At 56.3% G+C, this 26,788-nt stretch overlaps 19 protein-coding genes across 19 annotated transcripts; 10 read left to right on the top strand and 9 right to left on the bottom strand.

Annotated features, from left to right (window-relative positions):
- Window positions 1-20: 20 nt before the first annotated feature.
- Window positions 21-569, top strand: KL928_005347 (uncharacterized protein; the record flags this gene model as incomplete). The annotated part of the gene is made up of 1 exon (XM_043206146.1): window positions 21-569. The coding sequence occupies one exon, from the start codon at window positions 21-23 to the stop codon at window positions 567-569; it is 549 nt and encodes a 182-aa protein (XP_043057328.1).
- A 12-nt stretch (window positions 570-581) lies between these two features.
- Window positions 582-1,604, bottom strand: KL928_005346 (uncharacterized protein; the record flags this gene model as incomplete). The annotated part of the gene is made up of 1 exon (XM_043206145.1): window positions 582-1,604. One exon carries the CDS (start codon window positions 1,602-1,604, stop codon window positions 582-584), a length of 1,023 nt encoding a protein of 340 aa, XP_043057327.1.
- Window positions 1,605-1,718: 114 nt separating this feature from the next.
- Window positions 1,719-2,849, top strand: KL928_005345 (uncharacterized protein; the record flags this gene model as incomplete). Its single annotated transcript, XM_043206144.1, has 1 exon — window positions 1,719-2,849. One exon carries the CDS (start codon window positions 1,719-1,721, stop codon window positions 2,847-2,849), a length of 1,131 nt encoding a protein of 376 aa, XP_043057326.1.
- Window position 2,850: 1 nt separating this feature from the next.
- Window positions 2,851-3,336, bottom strand: KL928_005344 (uncharacterized protein; the record flags this gene model as incomplete). Its single annotated transcript, XM_043206143.1, has 1 exon — window positions 2,851-3,336. The coding sequence occupies one exon, from the start codon at window positions 3,334-3,336 to the stop codon at window positions 2,851-2,853; it is 486 nt and encodes a 161-aa protein (XP_043057325.1).
- Window positions 3,337-3,398: 62 nt separating this feature from the next.
- On the bottom strand, window positions 3,399-4,139 carry KL928_005343 (uncharacterized protein; the record flags this gene model as incomplete). Its single annotated transcript, XM_043206142.1, has 1 exon — window positions 3,399-4,139. One exon carries the CDS (start codon window positions 4,137-4,139, stop codon window positions 3,399-3,401), a length of 741 nt encoding a protein of 246 aa, XP_043057324.1.
- Window positions 4,140-4,293: 154 nt separating this feature from the next.
- Window positions 4,294-5,922, top strand: KL928_005342 (uncharacterized protein; the record flags this gene model as incomplete). Its single annotated transcript, XM_043206141.1, has 1 exon — window positions 4,294-5,922. One exon carries the CDS (start codon window positions 4,294-4,296, stop codon window positions 5,920-5,922), a length of 1,629 nt encoding a protein of 542 aa, XP_043057323.1.
- A 231-nt stretch (window positions 5,923-6,153) lies between these two features.
- KL928_005341 (uncharacterized protein) lies at window positions 6,154-7,229 on the bottom strand (the record flags this gene model as incomplete). The annotated part of the gene is made up of 2 exons (XM_043206140.1): window positions 6,154-6,780; window positions 6,867-7,229. 2 exons carry the CDS (start codon window positions 7,227-7,229, stop codon window positions 6,154-6,156), a joined length of 990 nt encoding a protein of 329 aa, XP_043057322.1.
- A 31-nt stretch (window positions 7,230-7,260) lies between these two features.
- On the bottom strand, window positions 7,261-8,464 carry KL928_005340 (uncharacterized protein; the record flags this gene model as incomplete). Its single annotated transcript, XM_043206139.1, has 2 exons — window positions 7,261-7,683; window positions 7,838-8,464. 2 exons carry the CDS (start codon window positions 8,462-8,464, stop codon window positions 7,261-7,263), a joined length of 1,050 nt encoding a protein of 349 aa, XP_043057321.1.
- Window positions 8,465-8,866: 402 nt separating this feature from the next.
- On the top strand, window positions 8,867-10,504 carry KL928_005339 (uncharacterized protein; the record flags this gene model as incomplete). The annotated part of the gene is made up of 1 exon (XM_043206137.1): window positions 8,867-10,504. One exon carries the CDS (start codon window positions 8,867-8,869, stop codon window positions 10,502-10,504), a length of 1,638 nt encoding a protein of 545 aa, XP_043057320.1.
- Window positions 10,505-10,592: 88 nt separating this feature from the next.
- On the top strand, window positions 10,593-11,003 carry KL928_005338 (uncharacterized protein; the record flags this gene model as incomplete). The annotated part of the gene is made up of 1 exon (XM_043206136.1): window positions 10,593-11,003. One exon carries the CDS (start codon window positions 10,593-10,595, stop codon window positions 11,001-11,003), a length of 411 nt encoding a protein of 136 aa, XP_043057319.1.
- A 3-nt stretch (window positions 11,004-11,006) lies between these two features.
- KL928_005337 (uncharacterized protein) lies at window positions 11,007-12,560 on the bottom strand (the record flags this gene model as incomplete). The annotated part of the gene is made up of 2 exons (XM_043206135.1): window positions 11,007-12,171; window positions 12,337-12,560. The coding sequence occupies 2 exons, from the start codon at window positions 12,558-12,560 to the stop codon at window positions 11,007-11,009; spliced, it is 1,389 nt and encodes a 462-aa protein (XP_043057318.1).
- A 228-nt stretch (window positions 12,561-12,788) lies between these two features.
- KL928_005336 (uncharacterized protein) lies at window positions 12,789-16,724 on the top strand (the record flags this gene model as incomplete). Its single annotated transcript, XM_043206134.1, has 1 exon — window positions 12,789-16,724. The coding sequence occupies one exon, from the start codon at window positions 12,789-12,791 to the stop codon at window positions 16,722-16,724; it is 3,936 nt and encodes a 1,311-aa protein (XP_043057317.1).
- A 48-nt stretch (window positions 16,725-16,772) lies between these two features.
- KL928_005335 (uncharacterized protein) lies at window positions 16,773-19,034 on the top strand (the record flags this gene model as incomplete). The annotated part of the gene is made up of 1 exon (XM_043206133.1): window positions 16,773-19,034. The coding sequence occupies one exon, from the start codon at window positions 16,773-16,775 to the stop codon at window positions 19,032-19,034; it is 2,262 nt and encodes a 753-aa protein (XP_043057316.1).
- Window positions 19,035-19,039: 5 nt separating this feature from the next.
- KL928_005334 (uncharacterized protein) lies at window positions 19,040-20,326 on the bottom strand (the record flags this gene model as incomplete). Its single annotated transcript, XM_043206132.1, has 1 exon — window positions 19,040-20,326. The coding sequence occupies one exon, from the start codon at window positions 20,324-20,326 to the stop codon at window positions 19,040-19,042; it is 1,287 nt and encodes a 428-aa protein (XP_043057315.1).
- Window positions 20,327-20,462: 136 nt separating this feature from the next.
- Window positions 20,463-21,352, top strand: KL928_005333 (uncharacterized protein; the record flags this gene model as incomplete). Its single annotated transcript, XM_043206131.1, has 2 exons — window positions 20,463-20,929; window positions 20,998-21,352. The coding sequence occupies 2 exons, from the start codon at window positions 20,463-20,465 to the stop codon at window positions 21,350-21,352; spliced, it is 822 nt and encodes a 273-aa protein (XP_043057314.1).
- Window positions 21,353-21,425: 73 nt separating this feature from the next.
- Window positions 21,426-21,892, top strand: KL928_005332 (uncharacterized protein; the record flags this gene model as incomplete). The annotated part of the gene is made up of 2 exons (XM_043206130.1): window positions 21,426-21,487; window positions 21,556-21,892. The coding sequence occupies 2 exons, from the start codon at window positions 21,426-21,428 to the stop codon at window positions 21,890-21,892; spliced, it is 399 nt and encodes a 132-aa protein (XP_043057313.1).
- A 108-nt stretch (window positions 21,893-22,000) lies between these two features.
- KL928_005331 (uncharacterized protein) lies at window positions 22,001-23,590 on the bottom strand (the record flags this gene model as incomplete). The annotated part of the gene is made up of 1 exon (XM_043206129.1): window positions 22,001-23,590. The coding sequence occupies one exon, from the start codon at window positions 23,588-23,590 to the stop codon at window positions 22,001-22,003; it is 1,590 nt and encodes a 529-aa protein (XP_043057312.1).
- Window positions 23,591-23,718: 128 nt separating this feature from the next.
- Window positions 23,719-24,954, bottom strand: KL928_005330 (uncharacterized protein; the record flags this gene model as incomplete). Its single annotated transcript, XM_043206128.1, has 1 exon — window positions 23,719-24,954. One exon carries the CDS (start codon window positions 24,952-24,954, stop codon window positions 23,719-23,721), a length of 1,236 nt encoding a protein of 411 aa, XP_043057311.1.
- A 230-nt stretch (window positions 24,955-25,184) lies between these two features.
- Window positions 25,185-26,711, top strand: KL928_005329 (uncharacterized protein; the record flags this gene model as incomplete). Its single annotated transcript, XM_043206126.1, has 1 exon — window positions 25,185-26,711. The coding sequence occupies one exon, from the start codon at window positions 25,185-25,187 to the stop codon at window positions 26,709-26,711; it is 1,527 nt and encodes a 508-aa protein (XP_043057310.1).
- Window positions 26,712-26,788: the final 77 nt, after the last annotated feature.

The raw sequence follows: 26,788 nt of genomic DNA, 5'->3' as shown, positions 1-26,788 counted from the left end.
TGACTTTAATTTTTTTCATAATGAACAATCCATTCTTGCCCCCTCCAAAGAAGCCCATGGCGGAGATGACTCAGGAAGAGCAGGCCGAACAGGGAGCCCGCCAGATCATGGAGTTCATCTCGTCGTGTCCCGGAAAGGCTGTCATGTCTGGGGTGTCGGGTTTCGTTCTCGGAGGTTTCTTTGGGCTGTTCATGGCGTCGATGTCGTACGACGTGGCTCCCGGAATGGGGCCTGGTCCGTCGCAGCAGATCGCAGATCTCCCGTTCAAGCAGCAGGTGAAAATCCAGTTCACAGATATGGGACGGCGAACGTGGTCGTCGGCCAAGAACTTTGGATACATCGGACTGATTTTTTCGGGAGTCGAGTGCAGCATAGAATCCTTGCGCGCCAAAAACGATATATGGAACGGAACAATGGCAGGGTGCATCACAGGTGGTGGGCTTGCCATCAAGAGCGGGCCTACGTCGACGCTGATCGGATGCGCTGGTTTCGCGGCCTTCAGTACTGCTATCGATCTGTACATGCGGAGCGAGAACGGCAAGCCTCCTGCTAATGACTATAACGAATGACGAATGATGACTCTATGCGACAATGGATCTCGATCTTCCCTCTCTCTCCAGCGGCGGCAAGTTGTTGTTGACAATCTCTGCCTTTGGATACGTTCCCATGAGGCCCTTTTTCTGCGCGAACTCGGACGATCTGGTGTATGTTGGGTCGCTCTGGTAATACTCGTCTTTGATTGGGTGAAGGAGCACGGTCTGGCCCTTGACGGTCAAGATCGAATTTGACGGCACAGAGATCCAGTCGCCTCTCTCGAACGTGAGCGGTTCTGAGGCGATCATAATGATATCCTGCGACCGGTCGAGCCGTTCCATTTTGTACCTGGAAGGCTCGACCTCGATGAACCGGGAGCCCGTGGAGAAATACAGCGAGGCTGCCTCGTCAGTTTTGGAGCTCACGTACCGCGAAACACAGATCGATTCGCCGTCGGTGACGGCGAAGTTGAGGAGCGACGGCTCGGCCGGTTGTGTTGGGTTCACCTGTTTGACCCACTCCTTGATCAGCTGGATGGTGGTTTCGAGAGCCTGTCTGAGGGCGGAATGCGGGATCGGCTTCTCTTCCTTGGGGTCGTACCCCAGCTTGTATAAACAGTCTAAAAACAAGGCAAACGAGCATTCAGAGTCGGTAGAGCCCTGGATCGTAAGGAAGAACTCGTCCTCGATGTGCTGGATGAGCAGTCGCTTGATCTTGCCAAAATCGGAGATCCCGCCGTTGTGCATGAACATGAGCCGGTGGTATGTGAACGGATGGCAATTTGTCTCGCTGAGGACGCCGTATGTGGACGCTCTCACGTGGGCAAAAATTAGCTTCGACTTTGTTTTCTCGGCCAGCTTCTGCAGGTTCTGGTTGTTCCAGGCCGGCGTGATCGCCTTGTACACACAAGGAGTGCCCGAAACCGTCTTGTCTGACTCCTCGTCTGGGGTGTAGTATCCCACGCCGAACCCGTCGCCGTTGACGGGCATGTGGTCGACCCGGAGCCGGGAGTCAAACGATTGGTTGATAATTGAGTGGGCCGGTCTTGTCAGCAGACTGGCGAGCAACATGGGCTCTGTGCCCTTGTAAATCAGAAATCGGCACATAAAGAAATAAAAAATAAAAATAGAGACGGATGTTAAATTTTAATTAATAAATAGTCGCGACGATACTTATCTGAAATTATGGCAGAGACAGGCCCTGCCCAGAGCGACAAACCGCGGCAAGCTGTACCGCAGCCGGTCGGTATGCTTGCCTACAGGAGGCAGGCGGACTTGGACATCGCAGAGGCTCTGGACGACCCAGAAACTAAGCGGAACACAGAGCTCAACTCTCTGATATACCAGCTGTCACAGGGCCAGGTCGACGAGCTCGACGCGCTGTCTGCGCGAACACACACACCAGAACGCCTGCTACGGTCGCCGTCGCTGTCGCGGCAGAACTCCACTGACAGCTCGCTGCCAACGACGAATCTGTCTATCGACGAGATCTCCGATCTGCAGCCAAAAAGACCACCGTTGAAAGGCAGCGGGTCGTTCCACCGCGGGATCTCGTTCGAAAACATGGGCAACAGCCAGCTGGACTATGAGAAAATGCAGTTTATTCTCACCACGAAGCACAGAGACTTCCATTTCGACAGAGTCTCGCGGACGTTTATGTGTGGCTACGACGACAACGAGTGCTCGCTGCTCGCTTTGAAATGGACGATCGACGAGATGGTCAGCGACGGCGACACGCTCGTGTGCCTACGGGTGCTCTCGAAAGAAGACGCGGCGGGCGATTACCAGCGAGACTATAAAAAGGAGGGAGAAAAGGTCTTGGAAGAGATCGCGAGACTCAACTTCAAGGATAAGAAGATAAAAATTGTGCTCGAGCTCAAGGTCGGAAAAGTGCCCGAGATGATCACAAAGGCCATCACCGAGTACGACCCGGTGATCCTGATCGTGGGCACGCACGGAACACAGAAAACAGGGTTCCGCGCAATCATCGGCTCCAAGTCGATGTCCAAATACTGCTTGCAGTATGCCCAGGTACCTGTCGTGGTGGTCGGTCCGCTGTGCCATATGCAGAAACCCAAGCTGGATCTGAGTTCTGAAACGGTGTACGCCGACGCGCTTCGCAACTTCCAGCACGGCATCGAGCTCGCGGAAACCGAGATAAGAAAACCACGGTTCCAACGAAGCCTCAGATCCGAGTCTGTGCTGTCGCCAGTGCGATCGAAATCGAGCTTCTCGCCCGCACGATCCAACAGCCCGAACTTCTCCCCCTCCAGAGCGCTAAGCCCATTTCGGCTATTTCGAAGAAATAGGGAATAATCTATTTGTCCCTTGTATCCCAGACAATCGTAACGGGCCCGTCGTTGACGATACCCACGTCCATCATGGCTCCAAACTGGCCGTCTTTCACGCTGTCCTCGCCCATCTCGGCACGCAGCAGCCTCAAAAACATCTCGTACAGCTCCTGCGCCACATGGCCCTTCTGTGCACGGTGGAAGTCCGGCTTGGCGCCCTTCTTGATGTTGCCATACAGCGTAAACTGGGACACCGATAAGATCTCTCCCTTGATGTCCACGACACTCTTTTGCCACGGCTTGCCGACCCACTCGGTTTTCGTGTTGGCGTCGACGCCCACGTCCTCGAAAAGCTTCAGCCGCAACACCTTATTGGCCAGTTTCTCAACGTCTTCCTTGCTATCTTCGGTCGAGATGCCGACCAACAGCATAAGCCCCTTGTTGATCTGCGAGATGACCTCCTTGTTGACCGTCACTGAGGCCTGCTTGACCCTCTGGATCACCACTTTCATGCCCCAATTTTCCGTTCGAATAAATAATGTGAAAAATAAATAATATATTTTGGCAAACCTGCTCACGGCCGAGCAGATTCGATGCTGGAATGCGTCTCCGCAATTTTCCAGATGCGGTTCATGCGCATGCCTCCAAACCCGTCAACAACGTAGAACGAGCGCGTGAGGTCGTCCTTCTCGCGAGCAATCATGTTCGAGAACCCAAAACGGCCCTCTGGAGTGTCCTTTGCCGCGACTTGCAAGTCGTCCACCTTGACAAGCTCGTTGTACACTTTGAAGCCGGACCAGTTGAGTTTCTGGAACACGAGTGTCTCGTCGGCCACCAGGTTCTCCAGGGTCTGCTCCTTGGTGGTGTCGTAGAGTCTGTAGATGCGGAGCACGTACGGCGAGTACAGATACTGCACCACAGGGTACGGCAGAAGCGAGGCCGCGCCAAAAGCCTCGCACAGCTCTGGCAGAACATACTCTGTCTGGAGCATCAGGTACGAGAAACACAGCCCCACAAATCCAAATGCCAGGCTGAATCTCTTTGCTCCGGCAACGAAGCCTGCAAGCGGGTTCTCGTACATGGGCTCGTTCCCAAGCCGGAATTTCGTAGGCAGCGTTTTGTTGAAGAAAAGCGACTCTCTGGATCTGTACTTGATGGGGTTCCGTTGCTCCTTCTCGTTGGGGACTTTGTAGCGGGGCGGGTCCTGGCCCAGATTGAAGGTTTGGCGGCGCAGAGCCGACGTGGACAGTCCGCGCAGGGCCGTCGAGAGTGGGCTGGCCAGCAGGATGGGACGACAGCTGCGCAAAAGAAGCATTGTGATGTGTCACAAGGAGCTTTTGTGACCCTTAAATAGTTTGTTCCCCACTACGAGTGCTCGTAACCACAAACAAGTGTTACAAGAGAGGTATTAAGAAAAAAAAAATATTTATTAGCAAGTAGGACATTCTACACGAGTATAATTTCCCACCATGGATTCCGATGCGACTTCAAGATATGTGCCGGAGTACAGAAAGGCGAACTTCAAAAACAAGAACCGGTTCCAGCAGGACGAGGTGAGAAGAAGGAGAGAGACACAACAGGTGGAACTGAGAAAACAGAAGCGAGAGGAACTGCTGACCAAGAGACGGAACTTCAACGCGCCAAGCGGCATGAACGACTCGGACGAGGAGGACGAGGAGACACAAAGCGCAGAGACCGTTTTCTATAGACAGTTACAGGAGGAGTTGCCGAAAATGGTGAACAGTATTAATTCTAGCGATCTGGAACAACAGCTCGACGCCACCATCAAGTTCAGACAGATTTTGTCGAAAGAGCACAACCCGCCGATCGACCTTGTTATTGAGAGCGGTGTGGTGCCACGGCTGGTGGAGTTCATGCGCTCGGGCCCGGAAATCCTCCAGCTGGAGGCTGCGTGGGCGTTGACCAACATTGCATCGGGAACCTCTGAACAGACGAAATTTGTGGTGGACGCGGGTGCGGTGCCGCTGTTTGTGAACCTGCTGTACTCGCCGTCGATGGAGGTCAAGGAACAGGCGATCTGGGCGCTGGGTAACGTGGCTGGCGACTCGTCTGCGTACAGAGACTACGTGCTGTCGTGCAACGCTATGGACCCTGTTCTTTCGCTGTTCCAGTCGTCCAAGATGTCGCTTATCCGGACGGCCACCTGGACGCTCTCCAACCTGTGTCGGGGAAAGAACCCGCAGCCGGACTGGCAGATCGTCAAGAGTGCGCTGCCTACGTTGGCCAAGCTGATTTTCTCCGTGGACGTGGAGACGCTGATCGACGCATGCTGGGCGATTTCGTACCTGAGCGACGGCACGACGGAGGCGATCCAGGCCGTGGTGGACGCCAGAATCCCCAAACGGCTGGTGGAGCTGCTGGGCCACGAGAGCACGCTGGTCCAGACCCCGGCGCTCAGAGCGGTCGGAAACATTGTCACAGGTAACGATTTGCAGACGCAGATTGTGATCAACGCGGGCGTGCTGCCTGCGCTTGCTCCGCTGCTGAGGTCGCCAAAGGAGTCGATCAGAAAGGAGGCGTGCTGGACGATTTCCAACATCACGGCCGGAAACAGCGACCAGATCCAGGCGGTGATCGACTCGAACCTGATTCCGCAGATCATCAAGCTGCTGGCCACGGGCGACTATAAGACGAAGAAGGAGGCGTGCTGGGCAATCTCGAACGCGTCGTCGGGCGGGCTCACTCGGCCGGACCAGATCCGCTACCTTGTTTCCCAGGGCTGTATCAAGCCGTTGTGCGATTTGCTGGCCATTGCAGACAACAAGGTGATCGAGGTGACGCTCGACGCCTTGGAGAACATCCTGAGGATGGGAGAGCTGGAGAAAGAGGCCCGGGGCTCCAACATCAACGAGAACGCCATCTTTATCGAGGAGGCCGGCGGTGCAGAGAAGATCTTCGACTGTCAGAGCAACGAGAACGACAAGATCTACACCAAGGCGTACCACATCGTGGAGACCTATTTCAGCGGCGAGGAGGCCGAGGAGGAGTCTGCGGGGCTGCAGCCGGAGATGAGCGGCGACCAGTTTGGGTTCGGAATGAACTCCAGCGTCCAGCAGGGCGGCTTCCACTTTGGCTGATTACGTAGCTATTATCTATATACACGGTATGACTAATGACAGCGGTCGGGTGTACCTGGCTCTCTTATCGCCGATCGCCGATCGCCGAAAATTTTCGGCTCTAAGGTCCCTCTACACCCTAAATCCGCAGGATTACAAACACGGCTTTAATCATTTTTCCTTTACACTTCTCGGAGCAAGCGATGGTATAAATACGCGCTGATCTGGGCTGTTTGGCCACCAATTATGAGTTCAGACGAGTTTAAGGACAGCCAGGAACGGCTCGAGAGCCAGAGACGCAAATTCTTCGAGAGCGACGCCGGCGACGGCACCAAGCGCGCAGACCAGTACCTCCACGGCGCCAAGCTCTGGATGTGCATTAGTTCCATCATGTTGTGCATGTTTCTGGTGGCGCTCGACCAGACAATCAGCTTCACGATCCTCGTCCAGGTGTCGGAGAAGTTCCGCTCGTTCGAGAAGCTGACGTGGATCACGTCGTCCTTTGTTCTCGGGATCGGGTGCACAGCCCAGGTCTGGGGCAGGGTGTCGATTATTTTTGGCAGACGGTGGGTGATGCTCGCGTCGATTTTCCTGTTTGAGGTCGGCTCGCTCGTGTGTTCTGTGTCCACGTCGATGAACATGCTCATTGGCGGGCGGGCCATCCAGGGCGTCGGCGGCGCCGGGATCCAGGCGTGCGTGATGAACATAGCCACCGAGGTGACCACGATCGACAAGAAGCCGATGATCATGGCGCTCGTGAGCGTCACGTTCGTCGCGGCGTCGGTCATCGGCCCGATCCTCGGCGGTGTGTTCACCACCTACACCACCTGGAGATGGTGTTTCTACATCAACCTGTGTTTTGCCGCCGTGATCGTGCCCCTATTCATGTACAGCTTCCGGCCCAAGACGCCGGCCGGCAACCTGCTCGAGAAAACGAAGAAGATCGACTACCCGGGCGTCGTCACCATGGTGGGCGGGCTCGTGCTCGTGCTGCTGGCCATCTCGTTCGGCGACAACGAGTTCAAGTGGAACTCTGCGGCCATCATCTGCCTGTTTGTCATTGGCGGCGTGCTGCTCATTTTGTACTGCATCTGGGACTTCATCTTTGCGAAGGAGCCGCTGCTGCCGCTCGAGATCGTCACCGCGCACGGCGTGACCGTGTCTGTGGTGCAGCTGTCCAGTGTGTACAGCGCGTTCATGGTGATTTCGCAGTTTTTGGTGGTGTACTTCCAGACCCTCCACAACACGTCTGCGTTCCACGCAGGACTGTCGCTGCTGCCATCGGTGATTCCGCTCGTGCTGGGCGCGGTTGCGTCCGGCCTGCTCATCCAGAAGACGCGCCACGTCAAGCTGTACGGGCTAATTGGCACGACGTTTGCGTCGATCGGCGTCGGCATCCTCACACTGCTCGAGGCAGACTCGGCTCCGTCGAAAAGATACGGCCTGCAGGTGCTGTACGGCCTCGGCGTCGGCATCACGTTCCAGGCGCCCATGATGAGCGTCCAGCTGTGCTGTCCTAAAACCCCCGGCAGCACGATCCTGGCGATGACGTACATCTACTTTGGCCGGAGCGTGGCCACGGCTCTTTTTTCGCAGCTCGGCGAGGCCATCTACACCGCCACACTGAGGAAGAAGTTCAGCCACCTCCAGCCACTGCTCCCGGGCGTGAACCTGGAGCTCGTGGTGTCGAACTCGCAGCTGCTGCACACGCTGGACGCCGGCGCACAAACGCTCATCAAGAAGGCGATGATGGACTGCATCCGCTACACGTTTTTCCTGTCGCTCGGGCTGATGCTGGTCGGGTCTATCTCGGCAGCACTTATGTCCAACAGGCGTATTCCGCCAAAGGATGAGGTGGAGAGAGAGTGAGGCAGTAGGAAGTGGATTATGGCCTACGTATGGTAATTAGTGTCTAATGGTATTATCACAACAGAACGGCAGCAGCTCCAAGGACAACCATGCCCATGGACAGCCCGTAAGCGTGCGCAGCCCCTGCGCTGGAGGAGCTCACTGCGCTGGAGGTCGAGTTGGAGGTCGAGTTGGAGCCGGTCAAAACCTGCTGTCTCTGCTCGGCAGCAGCGCTCGACTCGGCAATGTAAACAGTGGTGGTGGTTCTAGCCTTTGTCTTGTCGAACCGGCCGTACTTGTGGGTTCCGGTGGAGGACGACTCTTCCGACGCCTTCGTCTTGTCGAATCTGCCGTACTTGTGCGTGCCGGTAGACGTAGACTCCTCGGAGGCCTGGGTCTTGTCGAATCTTCCGTACTTGTGGGTACCGGTCGATGTGGACTCCTCGGAAGCCCTGGTCTTGTCGAACCGGCCGTATTTATGGGTGCCTGTGGACGACGACTCCTCAGAGGCCTTTGTTTTGTCGAACCTACCGTACTTGTGTGTTCCACTGGAGGTCTCCTCGGAGGACGCCTTTGTCTTGTCGAAACGGCCGTACTTGTGGGTATTGGTGGTTGTGCCGTAGACGGTGGTGGTGACGACATTGCTGTCGTCGTCTTCCGCGAGCGCCGACACCAGGCTCAGGGCAAGGGCACCTAAAAGAACAGAGTACTTCATCGTGAAGAACAAAACTTGTCTGCCTTTTTTTCGTAATGGCTCGCAGAAATTGCCTCACCCTAATTGGGGAATCTGCCGGCCCAAACAGGAAACGTAAATAGGGCAGCTGCCGAGGGGGCCGGGAGGAAAAAAAACACAGAAAAGGCTGAGTCAGCGATTACGTAAACCCCGTCTGCGCGACTGAAACGGCCGAGCCGCTCAGATCGCCAAGCGACCGAGCTTGGCCGAATCTGGCAGCCCGCAGGAGACCGCCGGCCACGCAGGGCGCGCGCCACGCTTGCAGATAGATACCGATCTGCTGGAGTGCCGCGCTGTGCATTGGCGGATCCTTATCGGACTGCCGTGCGAGAGCGGTGCGGCTTGTACTACAAAAATCGGTGGTCCTGTCAACGCTTCCTGAGCATGTCTTTGGATCTATCTGTTGACGACGTGCGGGTCCAGTCGGTGATTTCGCACTCGCGAATCCGTCTGGACCATGCTGTGGACCACGACGAGGCGGTTATTCTTGCGCTTGGGTACAAACAGGAGCTCAAGAGAGGCCTGTCGATGCTGACGACGTTTGCCGTGGCGTTCTCCACGCTGGGGCTGCTGCCCTCCGTGGCGGGCACGCTGTGGTACTCGATGGCCTACACGGGGGCGGCGGGCATTACGTGGGTGTACCTTGTGGCGATGGCGGGCATCATGTGTGTTGCGCTGTCGATGGCAGAGATCGCCTCGGCGTTCCCGACGTCGGGCGGGCTGTACTACGCCACCGCAATGCTCGCGCCGCCCCGGTACAAGGCGTTCCTGTCCTGGTTTGTGGGCTGGTCCAACTACCTCACCCAGATCACAGGGGGTCCTTCCGTGGGGTCCTCCACGGCAGCCATGATCCTGGCTCTCAAGCAGATGACAGACCCCAGCTACGAGTACCACAAGTGGCACGCGTTCCTGCTCGCCACGGCCATCACCGTCAGCTGCGCCTGCATCGCCTCGATGCCCGTCAGGTGGATCTCGCACATCACACGGTTCACGTCGCTGCTGAATATCTCGTTTCTCTTCATCTGCTGGGTGGTGTTCCTGGGCGGCAACACGAGGGCCGAGCAGGGGCTGCCAAAGTTCAACTCAAACGCCGACGCGTGGGCCATCACCAACATGACCGACTGGCCCGACGGCATGGCCGTCCTGATGAGCTTCATGGCTGCGATCTGGATCATGTCTGGCTTCGACGCCCCGTTCCACCTCGCAGAGGAGTCGAAAAACGCCGAGATCGTGACGCCGAACTCGATCGTGCTGACCGCGTCGCTGGGCGCCGTGCTCGGCTTCGCGTTCCAGCTTGGCATGGCGTACACGATCGTCGACGTGGCTGCCGCCGTGGAAGGAGAGCTGGGGCAGCCGTTTGTGTCGTTCCTGAGCCAGGTCCTCTCCAGAGACAGAACCATCGCGATGGCCGCCCTGGCTATCGTTCTCTCGTACATCATGGACTTCTCCAGCATGCTGGCCGCGTCGCGCGTGCTGTACTCGTACTCCAGAGACGGGTGCATCCCGCTGTCGCGCGTGTGGTGCCGCGTTAACCCGTACACCAGGACGCCCGTCAACGCTGTGTGGTTCAACTGGTTTGTGGGCGAGTGTCTGCTGTGTCTGATGTTTAAGGGCGAGGCGATCAACGCGGTGTTCTCGTTCGGCGCGACCGGCGCGTTCGTGTCGTTCACGGTGCCGATTTTCCTCAGAATCACCTACGCCAGAAACACCTTCAGGCCGGGCCCCTGGAACCTGGGGCGGTTCAGCTACGTGACGGGCACTGTTGGGTGCCTGTTTATTTTGCTGATGCTGCCGGTGCTGTGTTTTCCGCAGTTCCGCGGCAAGGACAACACGACGGACCTCATGAACTGGACCTCGGTGGTGTACTGGGGCGCGATGCTGCTGGTGGTGCTGTACTGGTTTGCGTACGGACGCACGTTCTTCACGGGTCCTCGGCCAAACGTCGGCGATCTGTGCAGGGACGAGGAGAGCGGCGAGAAAAACGAGATGAATGAGGTGGTCCAGCCGGTGGGAGAAAAGTGATTGAATTTAGAAATTGATAAATAAAAGTTCGAAAATTAATTAATAGATAAGACTAATTTCTGAATTTTGAATATTCATTTTTTTTTTCATGGTTTCCGAGTCGCAATTGCAGACGCTCAAGGAAAGAGCACTAGCCAACCGGGCCAAGGCGTACTGTCCGTACTCGAACTTCCATGTGGGGTGCTGCCTGCTTGCAAACGGCGAGTTTTTCGACGGGGCCAACGTCGAAAACGCTTCGTACGGGGGCGCGATCTGCGCCGAACGCACGGCCGCAGTGGCCGCCGTGACACAGGGCCACACCAGGTTCGAGGCCGTGGCCATTTCGGGCGACCTCGCCACGTGCATCTCGCCGTGCGGGATCTGCCGGCAGTTCCTGCGCGAGTTTTCGGCGCTGGACGTGCCGATCTACATGTACAACAAGGACGGATCGAAAATGGAAAAACTCACCATGAACGAAATCCTGCCGCAGAGTTTTGGCCCTGCCGATTTGGGCAAATAGTACTTAAACAGACAGTTCCTTGACGCTGATTCTTGCGTTCTGCTTCTCGTCGAGGTCGGCCTCCAGCCCGGCCTGCGTGGCCTGGTCCTTGTCGAAAATCAGCGCAATCTCCTCGAGCGAATAGCCCTTTGTTTCCGGAAACGTGAAATAAATAACTGCAAAGATTATCACCTGGGCGCCCAGGTACACGCAGTAGTAGCGCCAGCCAATGGCTTCGAGCGCGATCGGGTTCACAAAAATGTTGAAGAAGGTGGCTCCGTTCAGGAAAAACATTGCCGTGAACAGGCCTTTGGACCGCGTCGCCTGCGGCCACAATTCGGACGGGTACGACGTGATCATCGGCGCAAACGCAATAGCTTGGAACGCGTACACCAGGAACACAAACACAATGATCGCCTGGCCGATGTTTCTGTGCAGCTGGGTGTACACGGCGGTGATGGTGGTGAGGCCAATAAAGGAGAAAAATAGGCCGACAATGGAGATCAAAAACAGCCGTCTGCGGCCGACGTGGTCGACAAGAACGGCGCCGGTGATGGCCACGAGCAGGTTGAAGAGCTGGATACACGCGTTGAGCAGCGTTTTCTTCCATGTCGCGGTGATCCCGACAGCAACGAAAACCGAGCTCAGGTACCACGTGACTATGCCCTGGCCGTTCCACGCAAACGCCACGCCGAGGAAGCACGAGATAAACAGCCGTCTACGGTTGCCCGGCGTGGCGACGAGCGAGCGCCACGACGAGATGTTGTTGATGCGCAGCGCCTCGATGCCGGCGACGATCTCCTGCATCTCGAGCTCCACAAGCGGCAGGTACGCATCTTCGTGGTTTGCGTGGAACTTGAGCAGCACCTGGCGCGCCTTGTCGGTTTCCCCCACGGAAACCAGCCATCTGGGCGATTCGGGTGCGTAAATCAAAGCGGGCAGCAGCAAGGTGGGGATGGCGGCCTGCAATGCCAGCGGAATACGCCACGACACGTCGCCCGAAATGTACTGTGTGCCAAAGACCACCCAGCCGCAGAGCACAGAGCCGAAGTAGTAAATGGCGTGGTACGCGGCGGAAAATCTACCGCGCGACGTGGGGTACGCAATCTCGGAGATCCACACCGATGCGGCGTAGTTGCACGAAAACGACAGCCCCATAAAGATCCGCGACACGATGTAGGCGGCCGGGCTGCGGGCCGACGCGCCCACAATTGAGCCGAGCCAAATGCACAGCACAGTCATGTAGATGACGACTTTGCGACCAAAGCGATCGCAGATGTACGGGATGAAGAAGATGGTGCCGCAGGTGCCGACGAAGGGCGACGCGGAGATGAAGCCGAGCCACGTGCCGGACGGCTCGTTCATGAACTCGAGCCAGGCCGGAATGGCCTGGATGGAATTGGTTATGGCGGAGTCATAACCGATTGAGGACGCAAAGAGCACAAAGTTGCACAGCAACAGGTACAATTTGAGCAGGTTGGGTCTTTTCCACCAAGGTCTGGGGTCGTCAGGGAGTACCGAGGCGATTTTTGCGCCGGTGGCGTTAGCCTCCTTGAGGTGTTTGTTGGAGTGTTCCATGATACCGGGGAACCAACAATTTTTAGTACATTTTATAGTTCAAGCGATTTTTATCAGCGCACAGACCGATGCATTATCAGTCCCGATAAGACGGGCGGTGGATCCGAAGATAAAAAAAATTTCCGCAAACGGTTTCCGATACACTTCCGACGCCAATAATCTGTTTTCATACTTTTCTCCGACAAGAACGCGCCTATATAAACCGCCAGACCCCAGGACCGCTCGTCAATGATTTCGGACGTCAGGGTCGCCATCGACAGAGGAGGAACGTTCACGGACGTGATTGCGGTCATTCCGGGCCGCGCCGACCACGTTTTCAAGCTGCTTTCTGTGGATCCTGATAACTACAAAGACGCCAACGTAGAGGCTATCCGACGTGTTCTCGAGCACGTTCAGGGCCGCAGCATCCCGAAAAACTCGCCGCTCGACACAAGCTGCATCAGCAGTATCCGTTTGGGCACCACGGTGGCCACCAACGCTCTGTTAGAGCGCAAGGGCGCGCGCTGCGCATTGCTCACCACAGCAGGTTTTAGGGACATTTTGCAGATCGGAGACCAAACACGGCCCGATCTCTTCGCTATGCGTATCCGGAAGCCGGAGGTTTTGTACGAGGCCGTTGTCGAGATCAAGGAGCGCGTGACCGCGCCAGACTACGAGGAGGACCCGGAGCAGGTGAGTTTCGACTCGTTAGTCGGCAAAGACCCAGCATACACCAAGGGCGTCACCGGGCAAACGTACCAGATACTACAGGAGCTGGACTTGGAGGACGCGCGGCAGAAACTGCTGCCGCTGAAAGAAAGCGGCGTGCGGTCGCTTGGAATCTGCCTGGTGCACGGCTACGACTTCACGGAGCACGAGGTGCAGCTCAAACGGCTGGCCTTGGAAATGGGGTTTGAGTTTGTGGCCGCATCCCACGAGCTCATGCCGATGATCAAGGCGATCCCACGCACCCAGTCGGTCATCGTCGAGGCGTACCTGACGCCAATCATCAGGGAATACATCTCGTCCTTTTTGCAGGGCTTCAAGCCTGGGTTTGAAAAGACCACGCGCATCGAGTTTATGCAAAGCGACGGCGGTCTGGTGCCTTACGACGAGTTCAGCGGGCTGCGGGCACTTTTATCCGGCCCGGCTGGTGGTGTTGTGGGCGAGGCACAGACATGCTACGACCCAGCAGAGGGCACGCCAATCGTCGGCTTCGACATGGGCGGCACGTCGACCGACGTGTCGCGCTACGACGGCAGCTACGAGTACGTGTTCCACTCAATCACGGCCGGCATCCACGTCGCGGCGCCGCAGCTGGACATCAACACGGTGGCTGCCGGCGGCGGCTCGATCTTGGAGTATGTGAACGGCGTATTCAAGGTGGGGCCCGAGTCTGCGTCGTCGCACCCCGGCCCGGCGTGCTACCGCAAGGGCGGCCCGTTGACCATCACGGACGCCAACCTGTACGTGGGGCGGATCTTGCCGGAGTTCTTTCCGCACATCTTCGGCCCCAACGAGGACCAGCCGCTCGACTACGCCGTGGTTCATGACAAGTTCACGCAGCTGGCACGCACTATCAACGAGGAAAACCGCGGCGCCGAAAAGTCGCCGCACGAGGTCGCACTCGGGTTCCTGGAGGTGGCCAACCACAACATGGCCAAGCCGATCCGTGCGCTGACCGAGTCGCGCGGTCACAATGTCGCCAAGCATAATCTGGCGGCCTTTGGTGGCGCCGGCGGCCAAAATTGTGTCGACGTAGCCACCATCCTCAACATGCGCCGCGTTATTGTCCACAAGTACTCGTCTGTGCTGTCTGCGTACGGCATCGGCATGGCCGACGTCGTCAAGGAAAAGCTTGAGCCGTGCGATGCGGTGTATTCGGACGCCGTGCGCGAAAAGCTGCTGGCGAGGTGCGGCGAGATTGAAGACGAGCTGCTGAAAAAGCTGCTGCTCCAAGGTGTTGACAGAAACACCGTCCAGAGCCAGTTTTACTTCAACCTCGGCTACCGCGGCTCCGACACCAAGCTCATGATTGCCGAATCAGAAAAGGACTTTCTGGCGGCGTTTGTGGAGCGCCACGAGCGCGAATTCTCGTTTGTGGACGCCTCCAAGGCAGTCGTAGTCCACGACATCCGTGTGCGTGTGACGGGGTCTACATCCAAGATCCCGCAAAAGTCGCCGTTCGATCGGGCCGGGGTCGAATTGAGGCCTGCTCCGAACACCCTCGTGCTCACCACGGCGCCCGTCTACTTCAGCGAAAACGGTGTAGGCGTGTGCCACGAGACCCGCGTCTTCCGCATGTCGGATCTCGCCGTTGGCCACACCGTCCAGGGTCCTGCTATTTTGCTCGACTCTACCCAGACGATTTGCGTCAATCCCTGCTCGCGGGCACTAAATCTGGAAAAACACATCATCATTGACATTGATGATAAAGACGCTGCTCCGACACTGACGCAGACGCTGGCGGTTGACCCAATCCTGCTGGCCGTGTTCCAAAACCGGTTTATGGCCATTGCCGAGGACATGGGTACGACGCTGCAGAAAATCTCCGTGTCGGCGAATATCAAGGAGCGCATGGACTTTTCGTGCGCGCTGTTCGACGCAGACGGTAACCTCACGGCTAATGCGCCGCACGTGCCCGTCCATCTGGGGTCCATGTCGCACTGCATACGGTACGCGAAAAAATACTGGGGCGGCAACATCCGCCCCGGCGACGTTTTGGCGTCCAACCACCCGCTGGCGGGAGGTACTCACCTGCCAGACATCACGCTTGTCTCGCCCGTGTTTATTGACGGCGAGATTCGGTTTTTCACCGCGTCGCGGGCTCATCATGCCGAAATCGGCGGCTCTGCTCCCGGTTCCTGCGCCGCAGACGCTACCGAGCTTTACCAGGAAGGAGCGCAGTTTCTGCACTGGAAACTCGTCGAGAACGCCAGGTTCGACTACGACGGCGTCCAGAAGCACTTTGTCGAGGACCCAGCAAAATACCCCGGCTGCTCCGGCTCCAGAAACGTCAAGGACAATCTCTCCGACCTCAAGGCGCAAATTGCCGCCAACCAGCGTGGAGTGCACTTGCTCGAAGACCTTTTCAAAGAGTACGGAACGGAGGTTGTTCTGTTTTACATGACTAACGTGCGCAAAACGGCAGCCGCTGCGGTGCGCAACTTCTTCAAGCGCACAGCCGCCAGAATGCGCGGCCAGCTACCATTGCGTGCCAAGGAGACCATGGACGACGGCTCGGTGATCAGCGTGGTGATCGACATCGACGAGAAAAAGGGCGAGGCGTTCTACGACTTCACAGGCACGTCCGAGGAGGCGTACGGCCCCTGCAACGCGCCGATCGCCATCACGCACGCATGTATCATCTATTCGCTGCGGCTGATGCTGGAGCAGGACATCCCGCTCAACGAGGGGTGTCTCGAACCCGTGCAGATGTACATCCCGCCAGGAAGCATCCTGAACCCGTCCGAGTTTGCGGCCGTCGCGGCGGCGAATTCCACCACGTCGCAGCGGCTCAACGACTGTCTGCTCAAGGCGTTCGGGCTGTGTGCTGCTTCCACGGGCTCCAACAACACCATCGGCTTTGGCAAGGGCGGCAAGGACCCCGTCACGGGCGAGATCCGGCCCGGCTTCGCCATGGTCGAGACGATCGGCGGCGGCTCCGGTGCGTGCGAGGGTGCCGACGGCTGGTCCGGGGTGCACTGTCACATGACCAACACCAAGATCACCGACCCAGAGATCTTTGAGAAGCGGTACCCGGTGATTTTGCACGAGTTTAGTATCCGCAGGGACTCCGGAGGCAAGGGCCGGTGGCGCGGCGGCGACGGGCTCGTGCGGACTATTGAGTTTACGACGGACCTATCGTGCACTTTGCGCACGCAGCGGCGCAATAGCGGGCCGTACGGGGTACACGGCGGGCTCCCGGCTTCCAGCGGCAAGAACTTGCTGGGAAAAATTCAAGGTGGCCGCATGAGATGGATCCACATGCCGGCGTTTGCGCAATTCCAGCTCCACAAGGGAGAGTTTGTAAGTATTCTGACTCCTGGCGGCGGTGGCTACGGGGCGCCTACTAAAGCGCCGGAAACTGACCGCTACAAACGTCCAAACCAGCAAACGGCGTTTTTGCCCATTGCAGGCGGCTCGCTCGCTCTCAGAACGGAGCTAGGCAATACATCGCAGTAAATATATATCTGAGTAAGAATTTGTCAAATTAGGAAATATATTATTTAAATGGTATCTCGGAGAAACAAGTTTGTGTTTGTGCAAACGCTGTTTGAGAAGGGGGAGGAGCCGGAGAAGCTCGCTGGCCGCGAGAACAGACGGACTCTGGCACAGACCAAGCGCACGCGGGTGTCTCTGGCGTGCGACCGGTGCAAGAGGCGTAAGAAACGGTGCGAGGGGCAGGACCCATGTGAGAATTGCAAACTCGCCGACGCCCGTTGCTCGTACTCGCGCGCGCTCAAGACGCAGACGGGAGGTACCAGGATCAAGGAGAGTGGCGTCGATGGGAAGACTCCGATACAGGCTCCTGTGGAAAACTCCGGTAGCACAAGCGAGCCACAACCCACCTCCCCACGTAACTCAAAAAAACACAGCCCGGACGCAGAATCCGCTCACGCGGACGAGAACGAGGTGCTTGCAGAGGCCCTCGAAAACCGGATCCTGGTACTGAAAAAACAATTTTCCCGGTTGCAGGAGGAGTTGGCAGCTTTGCGGCCCCACGCCGCGCGCGCTGAGACGAGCTCGAGCGACTTCTACAAGTCGATCCGGCTGATTCTACACGACACCCAGGACGAAACGTACGCCGGAAGTACGGCCATCGTGTCGAAGGTGAACTCTATCAAGAACTGGATTCTCTCGAAAATATACAAGGAGATGAAGGACTCGCACTCGTTAGCCAAACCACCGCCCGACCACGCCAAGATGATGAGCTTCCTGGATAGCCACACCAGCAGCACGGTGCCGGTGGCCCCCACAAAAGAGCTCGAGAGGATGTATGTGCAGTACTTCAACCGGCTCATGGGCCAGCGGTATTTTTTTTACGAGCCGGAGGAGCTGGAGCAGCTGTTTGAGGCGCATTTCGGCAAGTCCCAGTTGCTGTGTCCCATATTCACCTGTCGAGCGCACCAGGACGCCATCGCAAACCTCATTCTCGGCACAGGCTGCCGTCTAGTGATGATGTCGAAGCAGATGAATTTTCTCGACCCTAAGGTGTATTTCGACCGCGCCATGGACCTGCTCTCCAACACAGACTCCGCACTCAACTCGCTGGACCAGATCCGCCTCATCATGTACATTTCGCTGTACTTGCTGGTCTCGTACGACCACAACGTCAAGTTCACAATGAACATCTGGGAGCTGTCGGGGCTCGCGATCCGCAAGATCACCCAGACAGGCCTCCATCGCTTTAGCGTCCCGGCCGTCGCGACGGCCAAGGAATACGAGACGAGAAAACGCATTTTCTGGTCTGTCTACACGTTCGAGAAGGTGCTGTGCATGACGCTGGGCCGCCCCGCGTCGATCTCCGAGGACGAGATCGACGTGCCGTACCCGCTCAACATCGACTCGCTGGTCGAGATCGACGCCAACGACCTGCACAAGCTGCAGATCGAGCAGCAGCGGCTGCAGTACCAGCAGCACGACCACCGCATCACGTATCCGCCAAAAATCTCCCGCACGTACTATCTGATCCAGATGTGCCGCGTCCGCGAGCTGGAGCTGCGCATCGGGACCCTGGAGCAGTCGATCGCTGTGCCGCTCGCCGCGTCGATGATCGACACCGCGCCACACATAGAGCCGCAATTCAACGCCCGCTACCAGCAGATCGAGACAGAGCTAGAGACATGGCGCTCCCAGCTCCCGACGGAGTCGGAGTTTCTGGACGGCCTGCGCCGCGAAATCCCGTTCGAGTACCTGACGCTCTGCTACCACCGGTCGAAAATGTTCCTCTGTCTCACCCGACTCATGCACAGCGTCGACACGGACCACAAGAGCTTCCACGCGCTTCTGGTCGAGATATCCGAGGCTGCAGGCGGCGTGTGCAAGGCGTACATGGCCATCACGAAGGACCCGGCGTTTGGCTACGGCATGTTCAGTCTGCACTCTGTTTTCCTTGTCGGCATCATTCTCGCGTACTCGATCCTCAACCTCGACCACGAGCTGCTTGTCACCTCGCAAGTGTGGAGATTCCACAACTATCTGCGGCACTGCTCGGTGCTGCTTTCGCGGTTTGCCGAGCGCACGAAAAAGGCAGCCAGCTTCCGCATCCTGTTCGACAGACTGCTCGAAGAGGGCGTTTTCCGCACCGCAGTCGGCTCGCCAGCTCTGCCGGCCACGCCGGCCAGTTTCTACTCGCACACGTTCGAGTCGGGCGACCTCGAGCTGCGAAACCTGATGGACATTTTCAGCTCTACCGCAGAGAACCACTGGAACATCAGCGACGAGGAAGAGTTCTTGGAAAAACTAGATTCCAGCCGCAGTCTACGTAGATAATTCCGCTATAGCTTCATCTGGGGCTCCACCCACCAGTCAATATCTCCAAAGTCCGGAAACTCTCTCGCGACACGCCAGTCCATCGCGAGCGGGTCGAACGACGACCCGGCCCGCCATTTCCAGCACTCCGCGTACTCTGGGTCCAGCGTGTTCTCCAGCCGCGCAACAATATACTTGCCGATGTTCGGCAAAAACTTGTACCCGTGGCCAGAGTCGCCTGTGGCAACATACGCGTTCTCGTGGCCTGGGACACGGTCAATGATGAAGTGCGAGTCCCCCGTGTCCCCCACCCAGCACGCCTTGGCGTTGAACGGTTCGTGGTACGCCAGCTCCGGACAGTACTTGTTGAGCAGCGCCTTGAGCTCGCCGTAGCAGTGTTTCGGCATCGTGTCTCTCGGGTTTTCGTTCTTGTACCGCGGGAGAGACAGTTTCTTGTCCTTCTCGTGCGGACTCGCCACCAGGTGCGACGCCCCGGCTCCCGGCAGCGCCACCTTGATGATCCGCGTTTCTGGGTCCGGAGGAAAGAAGTAGCCCATGTCGGAGTCGAAAATGATCGGAATGTCCCTGTATTTCGCATACTCCTCGGTCGTCAGCTGGATGTGCGCCACGTACAGACTCGTGGCCGATTGCTGCCCGTTTAGGTCGACAGCCGTGCCGGTGTTGGCGCCGCAGCAGATCAAGATCTGGTCGGCCGTGTACAGCGTTCCGGCAGCTGTTTTCACGTATGTCTGGCCGTAGTGCTCTTGTAGCCCCGCAAAGTACCCCTCCGCTCCAAACGTGAACTCCACGCCGAGCTCCCGACACCGGCAATACAGGGCCTTGAGCGAGTTGCTGGCGTGACCAAGCCCAGACTCCGGGTTGAACTTGAACTCCTGCTCGTCGCCCAGCCGGTTGTGCAGGAATTGCGGGTGTTTTTCGGCCAAAGACCGGCTTCCTCTGAGGTACTCCACCCTCTGTCCCTCGCCCAAAGCACGCAGGTTCTGGATACCCTGCTCCTCAAACTTCTTCCGCCCGGCGTGCTCCTTGGGAGTGACCAGCACACGGCCGCACTCGTTGTATAGTCCCTGCAAATCTGGGTCGGTCTTCCACAAGCCGATTGCTTCCACGGCCATCTTGGAGTAGATCATGTCGGTGTACTCTGCCCTAATGATTTTGTTAAAGTCATTGGCAGCAGACCACGGCGACGGCGGCTCATAGACGTCAATTGCCCGCACAGAATAGCCCTTCAAGGCCAGCTCCCTTGCGGCGGACAGCCCAAACACACCGCATCCAACAACTAGCACGCTCGGCATTTATCCCAAACCTAATTTTATCACCTGCTTTATACTTTTTTTAGTTTTTTTTCGCGATTTCTGGAAACCCGATCCGCGCGGTCTGATAAGCCATTTTTTGAAAAAATTGATAACACTGAATTTCATTGGACTCCTCATGAAGGGCATCAAGAAGAGCAAGTCCGGGTGTCTGGTGTGCAAACGTCGCAAGAAAAAATGCGACGAGGCCAAGCCCAGGTGCGGACACTGCCAGCGGCTCGGCCTGGACTGCAAGTATGGCATCGTGCTGAACTGGATGAAAATACAGCTGCATGCTCGGTTCCACGCCAGCTGTGCACGGCCGCCAGACCACCATCTTCTCAATGCCAACTTCACCAGCATGGGCCTGGCGTACCATCTGTTGCAAATGTCTCCAAACTGTCCCGTCCGCGTGCACAACGAGCTCTGGACCGCCGCGGTTGCCGAGCCGTGCATCGACCCACGCAAAACGTCGCCAGAGTACCTTTTCAACCACTACGTCCGCAACATGTCCAAGTCGCGCTCGTTCTGCGAGAGCACGGACACGGCCAACGAGTTTCTGTCCATCATTGTGCCGCTGTGCAAGAACTTCACTGCGCTGAACCAGTCGGTGCTGTGCTACGCGGCCATCGACCTACTCAAAGAGGAGCTCACCAGCACGACACCCGATAGAGACGTTTTGCAGAGCTACTACTCGCTGTACGTCCAGTTCAAAGACGACGCCATCAACGGGCTGCACCTGATCCTGGACACGTGCGACCTCTCGAACCTCGAGATCCTCGAGGAGCTGATCATCACCATCATGATTCTGTGCGCGGCAGAGATCGCAAACACCAGCAAAAACTGGGTCAGCCTCATGAAGGAGGGGTTTCTGGTGTTCTCGTCGCTGCAGCCGGCGCAGGTGCTCAACTCCAAGGTGCTCACGTTTGTGTACCGCTATTTTTCGCTGCGCTACGTTCTGCTCGTGTGCACGTTAAAAGGAGACGTTCTGGCGCAACTGCTCGACTCATGCCGCTGGCCGGTCATTGAGTCTTTTTTTGAGAGCAACACAGTGGACCATCTTTTCGGGTGCTCGCCAAAGCTACTCCACACCATCCATGAGATGGCCATGTTGAACCATGCCCGGGAAACAAATGCCATCGAGGAGTCTGTTCTTGTGGAGCGGTATCTGGGTATATGGGCCACGCTTTCGGAGATGAAACAGAAAACGGTTCAGGACATCTCTGAGCTAGACATGTGTGCCGCGGCGTACCTTGTTGCTGCCAAAGTGTACTTCTGCATGCTGCTCCTGATCGGCAACCTCTCTTTCAACAAAAACTTCAAGAAAAAATTCCATCTGCTCACCAGCAGCCTCACAGAGCTGTTGATCAACCTCAGCAAGGTCAACATGAAGGTTTTCTTCCCCGGCTGGACGCTTCTTGTCCTTGCAGCCTGTCAAAGCTGCACCCCTTCGGGCGAGGAGGTTCGGCAGCAGATCATGGGCATTTTCCAGACGCTGGAGCTGAAGTGGCCCCTCAGCACCATTGCATTGCTCAAGGACGCCGTGCAGTCGATCTGGGTGCTCTATGACACAAGTATCGAGGAGCCGGAAAATCTGGCCGGCGCGTTGAAATTGGAACCCAACGGCGTGGACTGGCGCGACGTGATCTGCGCTGCCAACTACTGGCTTCCGCTGGTTTAGATAAGAGAAGCTATATACTTAGTAAGCTCCATGGCCTTTTCGTCCTCGAGCCGGCGACAAATAACCTGTAGAGACACAGCAGCTCCGTCAAACTTGGCCAGGTTGGCGGCATATGTCTCATGGACGTGTCTGTCTACCTCCGAAATGAACTCTGTTTTCGCAAACGGCGTGTCCTTGGAGACGTCGCACTTGCCGACCGGGAAAGTCGTTCCGGAGTAGTCAAGACCATTCCAAATGGCCGTGAACGGAAGTGTCACCACGCCGTTCTTCAGACAGGCCGGGAACGGCGACACCGGCGTGATGATGGCGTCCAGCTCGTGCTTGTTCCACAGCTCCATGTACTTTTGGCTAAGGGCGGTCCGCTTCCGTTGCAACTCCCACAGCTCCGACACAGGCATGTCACGTGCCGTCGGAAACCACTTCGACAGCAGCGGGTCCACTGGCTCGCCGGATTTTTCAATCAGCTCCAGGATGCTGCGGTAGCCGTTTGCGCCAAAGAAGGGATAAATGGCATCCTTAATGTCCGTCAGGTAGTGGTTTGGCCAGTCAACCACCTCGTGTCCTGCGGCCTCCAGGACGCCGCGGACCTTCGCCATAGCATTCACGAGCGGCGCCGTGGCCGTCGAGGTGCCGTCGTTGTCGAGAATGGCTATCTTCAGACTTCCAGGCAGCTCAACAGAGCGGTAATTCAGGGGTAAACAGCCCACGTCAATGTCTAGGTGCGGCTTGGACGCAATTATGGCTTTCAGAACGTACTCCACGTTTTCCAGATAGTACGACATCACGCCGTACACAGACTTGATGGATTCCTGTCCGGGCTGGCCCGATGCCGTGCCGTAGGAGGGGATTCTTCCAGACGACGGCTTGATCGAGTATATGCCGTTCAAAGCGGCGGGATGTCTCACGGAACCCCCGATATCCGACCCGATACCAAAACAAGAGCCTCTGAGGGCCCCTATGGCAGCTTCGCCACCTGACGAGCCGCCGTTGTTGAGAAATTGGCGGTTGTGTGGGTTCAAAGTCCGCCCCCACAGAGTGTTAACCGTCTCTGAGTACATCATCCCGGAGGACGTGTTGGTTTTGCAGATAATGATTGCACCCAGTCGTTTTAGCAGTTTCACAATAGCAGAGTCCTCGGTCGCCAGTTCCTCTGCCAGACCCACAAACCCCATCGACGTCGCAAGTCCCTCCACGTTAATGTTGTCCTTGAGAGAGACAACAATCCCGTGTAGGGGACCAACCAGTCTATTTTTTTGCTCAAGAAATTGGTCCTGCTCGGCTGCTTCCTTCAAGGCCTGCTCAAATCTCACCTCCGTAATAAAATTGGAGAGTCCATGGCCAGCAGCTGCTCGGCGGCAGTACAGAGATGTCACTTGAAGGACGGTGAGAGATCGAGAGAGATATTCTTTCTGCAGCGGCTCAATGGTCAAACTCACTATTCTGTTCTCCTCATCTGTAAATAGTGTGTCGATATATCCAGTCACGTCGTTAACTTCCTCCGGCGAGGGCAGATTCGCAATCTGGTACGGACAAAGCAGTCGCTGCTGCTCGCTAAGTTTTTTCTCTCTCACTTCCTCCCAGGTCATGTTGAGCTAAGTTTATTTTGGCAAGCTTATGCCGAAGACTCTTTATCCGGAAATCACAGGCTTGCTTGAATTTTTTTTAGATTTCTTATCGTGCATTTATTTAGGTCGTGTGCATCCGACGGACTTTTTCATTTATATCCGCCGCATGCAGAAACTATAACCTCCATAAAGACGCGAATACAGTCCAAATAGTCTGGGATGTCGACCCTTTCGTCTGGCATGGTGTTGTACTTGCCACCCGGCCCACACACAATTCCTTCCATGCCCAGCTTCTCGTAAAGGTGGCCAGCATCGCTCCCGTAGAAACAAGGCGGCTTGAGCGCGCCCGTAGGCTGGTCCACGCCGCGAACCTTCCTGTAGCACTGGTTGAGAAGCTGCACAATCTCCGCCTTGGGGTCGACCTCGAACGGAGGCATGAAGTCGCGTTTCTCCAGGCTCAGCTCATACTTCATCTTCGGGAACTTTTCCTGCGTCTTCTTGAGCTCTGTCTCCAGATCCTCGAGCACTATTTCTTCGTTCTGGCCTGGTGCGTATCTGGCCGCTCCGGTGAATGTAACAAAATCTGCCACCTGTGGAGGCCGCCACGTCTCGTAGCTTCTGCCCAAGCCGCCTCTGATGGTCCCGACGTGGCATCTGTTGACGCTCTCGTGCGTGGCGGAACGTGCCTTGGAGAACTTTAGGTCCGTAAGCCGGTGGATCGCGTCCATTGAGGCCAGAATCGAGTCTGTGGCCTCTTCACGTTTGGACATGTGGCGAGTGTCCCCGACAACGTTGACCTTGAAAATCGCCGAGCCAGCGTGCATCACCAAAGCATAAACATCGGTCGGCTCGCAGTTGATGAAAAAGTCTGCTGAGTCCTTGGTTATAACCTTCTGTGCCAGCAACGCCATGGTTCCCGCACCACCTTGGAGTTCACCAACGACAAACGTCAGCGTCAAGTCCTTGGAAATCTGGAATCCGGCCTCCTTGAGCGTCTTGACAGCCATGTAGTAGGCACAACAGCCAGATTTCATGTTGCTGACACCAATACCGTAAATGAAGTTATCGTCCACCTTGCCCTCATACGGATCGACCGTCCAGCCCTCAGTAACAGGGTTCACATCCACATGGCCGTTGAAAAGCAGTTTCTTCCCCTCATACTTGTTTGTGCCCTCCCAAACACCAACAGAGTTATACCTCTTCATGCCGTCGGCCTGGTCGGTAAACTCCAGACTCTCCGCTTTCAGGCCAATATCTTGCATGGCACGAGTCATATAGTGGACGGCATCGATCTCGCCCGGGGTTCTGGATTGCGAATGGATCTTGATGAAGTTGGACAGGAAGCCCAGACACTCCTTCTCGTTCAGTTGCGGCAGCTCCAACATGGTCACTAAGAGCGTAGAGTAAAGAGAATTTAGGTTATTATACGGCTGACAATAGAACGGCGGGCGGCACTAGTTTTCCGTCGGCTGGCCCCGTCCTGTTTTCAGAGCGCACCGTGCATGCTATCGGTAAATTTTATTTTTTTTCGCAAATCTAGTTCCGCAGGCTTACGGGATGCCGACCTTGGGACCGTATATATAGGGGCGTTCCAGATTGACCCCGTTTCTCCAGAATGCTGACGATTGGCGAGACCAAATCGGGCTCTGTGACAGAGGTCCAAGTGCCTGAAGAAGCCATCAAGGACGTTGCCTATGAATTGTTCCAGGAAGGGGGAGCCAACGATGAAGTGGACCCGAAAGACTCTTCCCGTATAGCCAGAAAACTGGACCTCCACATGATGTGGGTGCTCTGCACTCTGTATGGTATCAACTATGTGGATAAGGCAGCCTTGGCATGGGCCGTGCTGTTCACTTTCGAAGAAGACCTTGGTCTCACAGGAAGCGACTACTCGTGGGTCTCGTCGATCTTCTACTTTGGCTACCTGGGCGCCCAGTTTCCAGCCTCCTACCTCTTGCAACGCTACCCTGTTGGCAAGGTGATCTGCTTCTCCACCTTTGCGTGGGGGATCATCATGCTCGCCCACATGGGTTGCAAAAACTATGCCGGTATTCTTGTCTGCAGATTCCTTCTCGGAGTGTTTGAGGCTCCTGTCTCCGGAGGATTTGTGCTGTTCACGTCTCTGTTCTACACAAGGAAAGAGCAGGTGTCACGGACCATGTACTGGGGTTCCATGCAGGGTATTTTCTATGTGATCTTTGGTTTCGTCACTTACGGTCTGGGCCATGCCCACGGCTCTTCCTTGAAGGAATGGCAGCTGATTTACTTGGTGTTAGGGCTTTGTTCGGTAGCCATCGCTTGCGTGTGGCTCGCACTGATCCCAGACTCGCCGGATAAAGCGAGATTCCTGTCCAAGGAGGAGAAGATCATTGCCGTCAAGAGAGTCTCCAAGAACATGATGGGTGTCAAGACAAACGACTGGAAATACAGCCAGGTCTGGGACTGCCTTGTTGATCCAAAGACATGGCTGATGATTGCGTTCATCATATTTTCTATGATTCCAAACGGTGGTCTAACCAACTTTGGCTCGCTGGTGCTCAAAAGTATCGTCCACAACAGGGTCCAGTCCATTGCAATCGGCGTGGGCAGCTCGTTTTTCTCGTCTGGTCAAATGCTTATTTACTCCGTGTTGTCGATGAGGTACCATAATCTGAGAACCATTGGAATGAGTGCCCCTCTGCTGCTGGCGATAGCCGGTTTGTCTGCAGTTTATGCCACAGAGGACCACGGCGCAAAGTGGGGCCGTGTCTTTGCGTACTGGATGATCAACTCGTACGCGGTCACGTGGCCGTTTGCTCTTTCGATCATTGGATCAAACTACGCCGGACACACCAAACGTGCCACCATGAGCATGTTGCTGCTGATTTTCTTTGCTGTGGGAAACATCATTGGTCCGTTCTGTTTTACCACCGCGGACGCTCCAAAATACACCAAGGCTTTGGCTACAAATCTGGGCTGTTTTTGTGCCTGTTTCCTCATTGCAGTGCTCCTGAGAGTGTATCTGATATGGGAGAACCGCAGAAGAGACTCGAAATACGGCCCCGTTGCCGAGCTTACAGAGGAAGAGAGACAACAGGGCATCATCAATGGTTTGAAGGATCTCACCGACACAGAAAACAAAGAGTTCCGGTTCGTACTATAATACAGGTTTAAAATTTATCTAGTTTTTTATCGGCCCACCAGATCGGGTTTATGCGATAGCTGAGAAAATAAGATCTG

This window comes from Ogataea angusta, assembly GCF_019207475.1.
Source record: "Ogataea angusta isolate 61-244 chromosome Unknown 61-244_NODE_14_length_139412_cov_88.040155, whole genome shotgun sequence".
Classification (NCBI taxonomy): domain Eukaryota; kingdom Fungi; phylum Ascomycota; class Pichiomycetes; order Pichiales; family Pichiaceae; genus Ogataea; species Ogataea angusta.
Note: the sequence above shows the minus strand (reverse complement) of the source record. Positions and strands in the feature narration are given on the sequence as shown.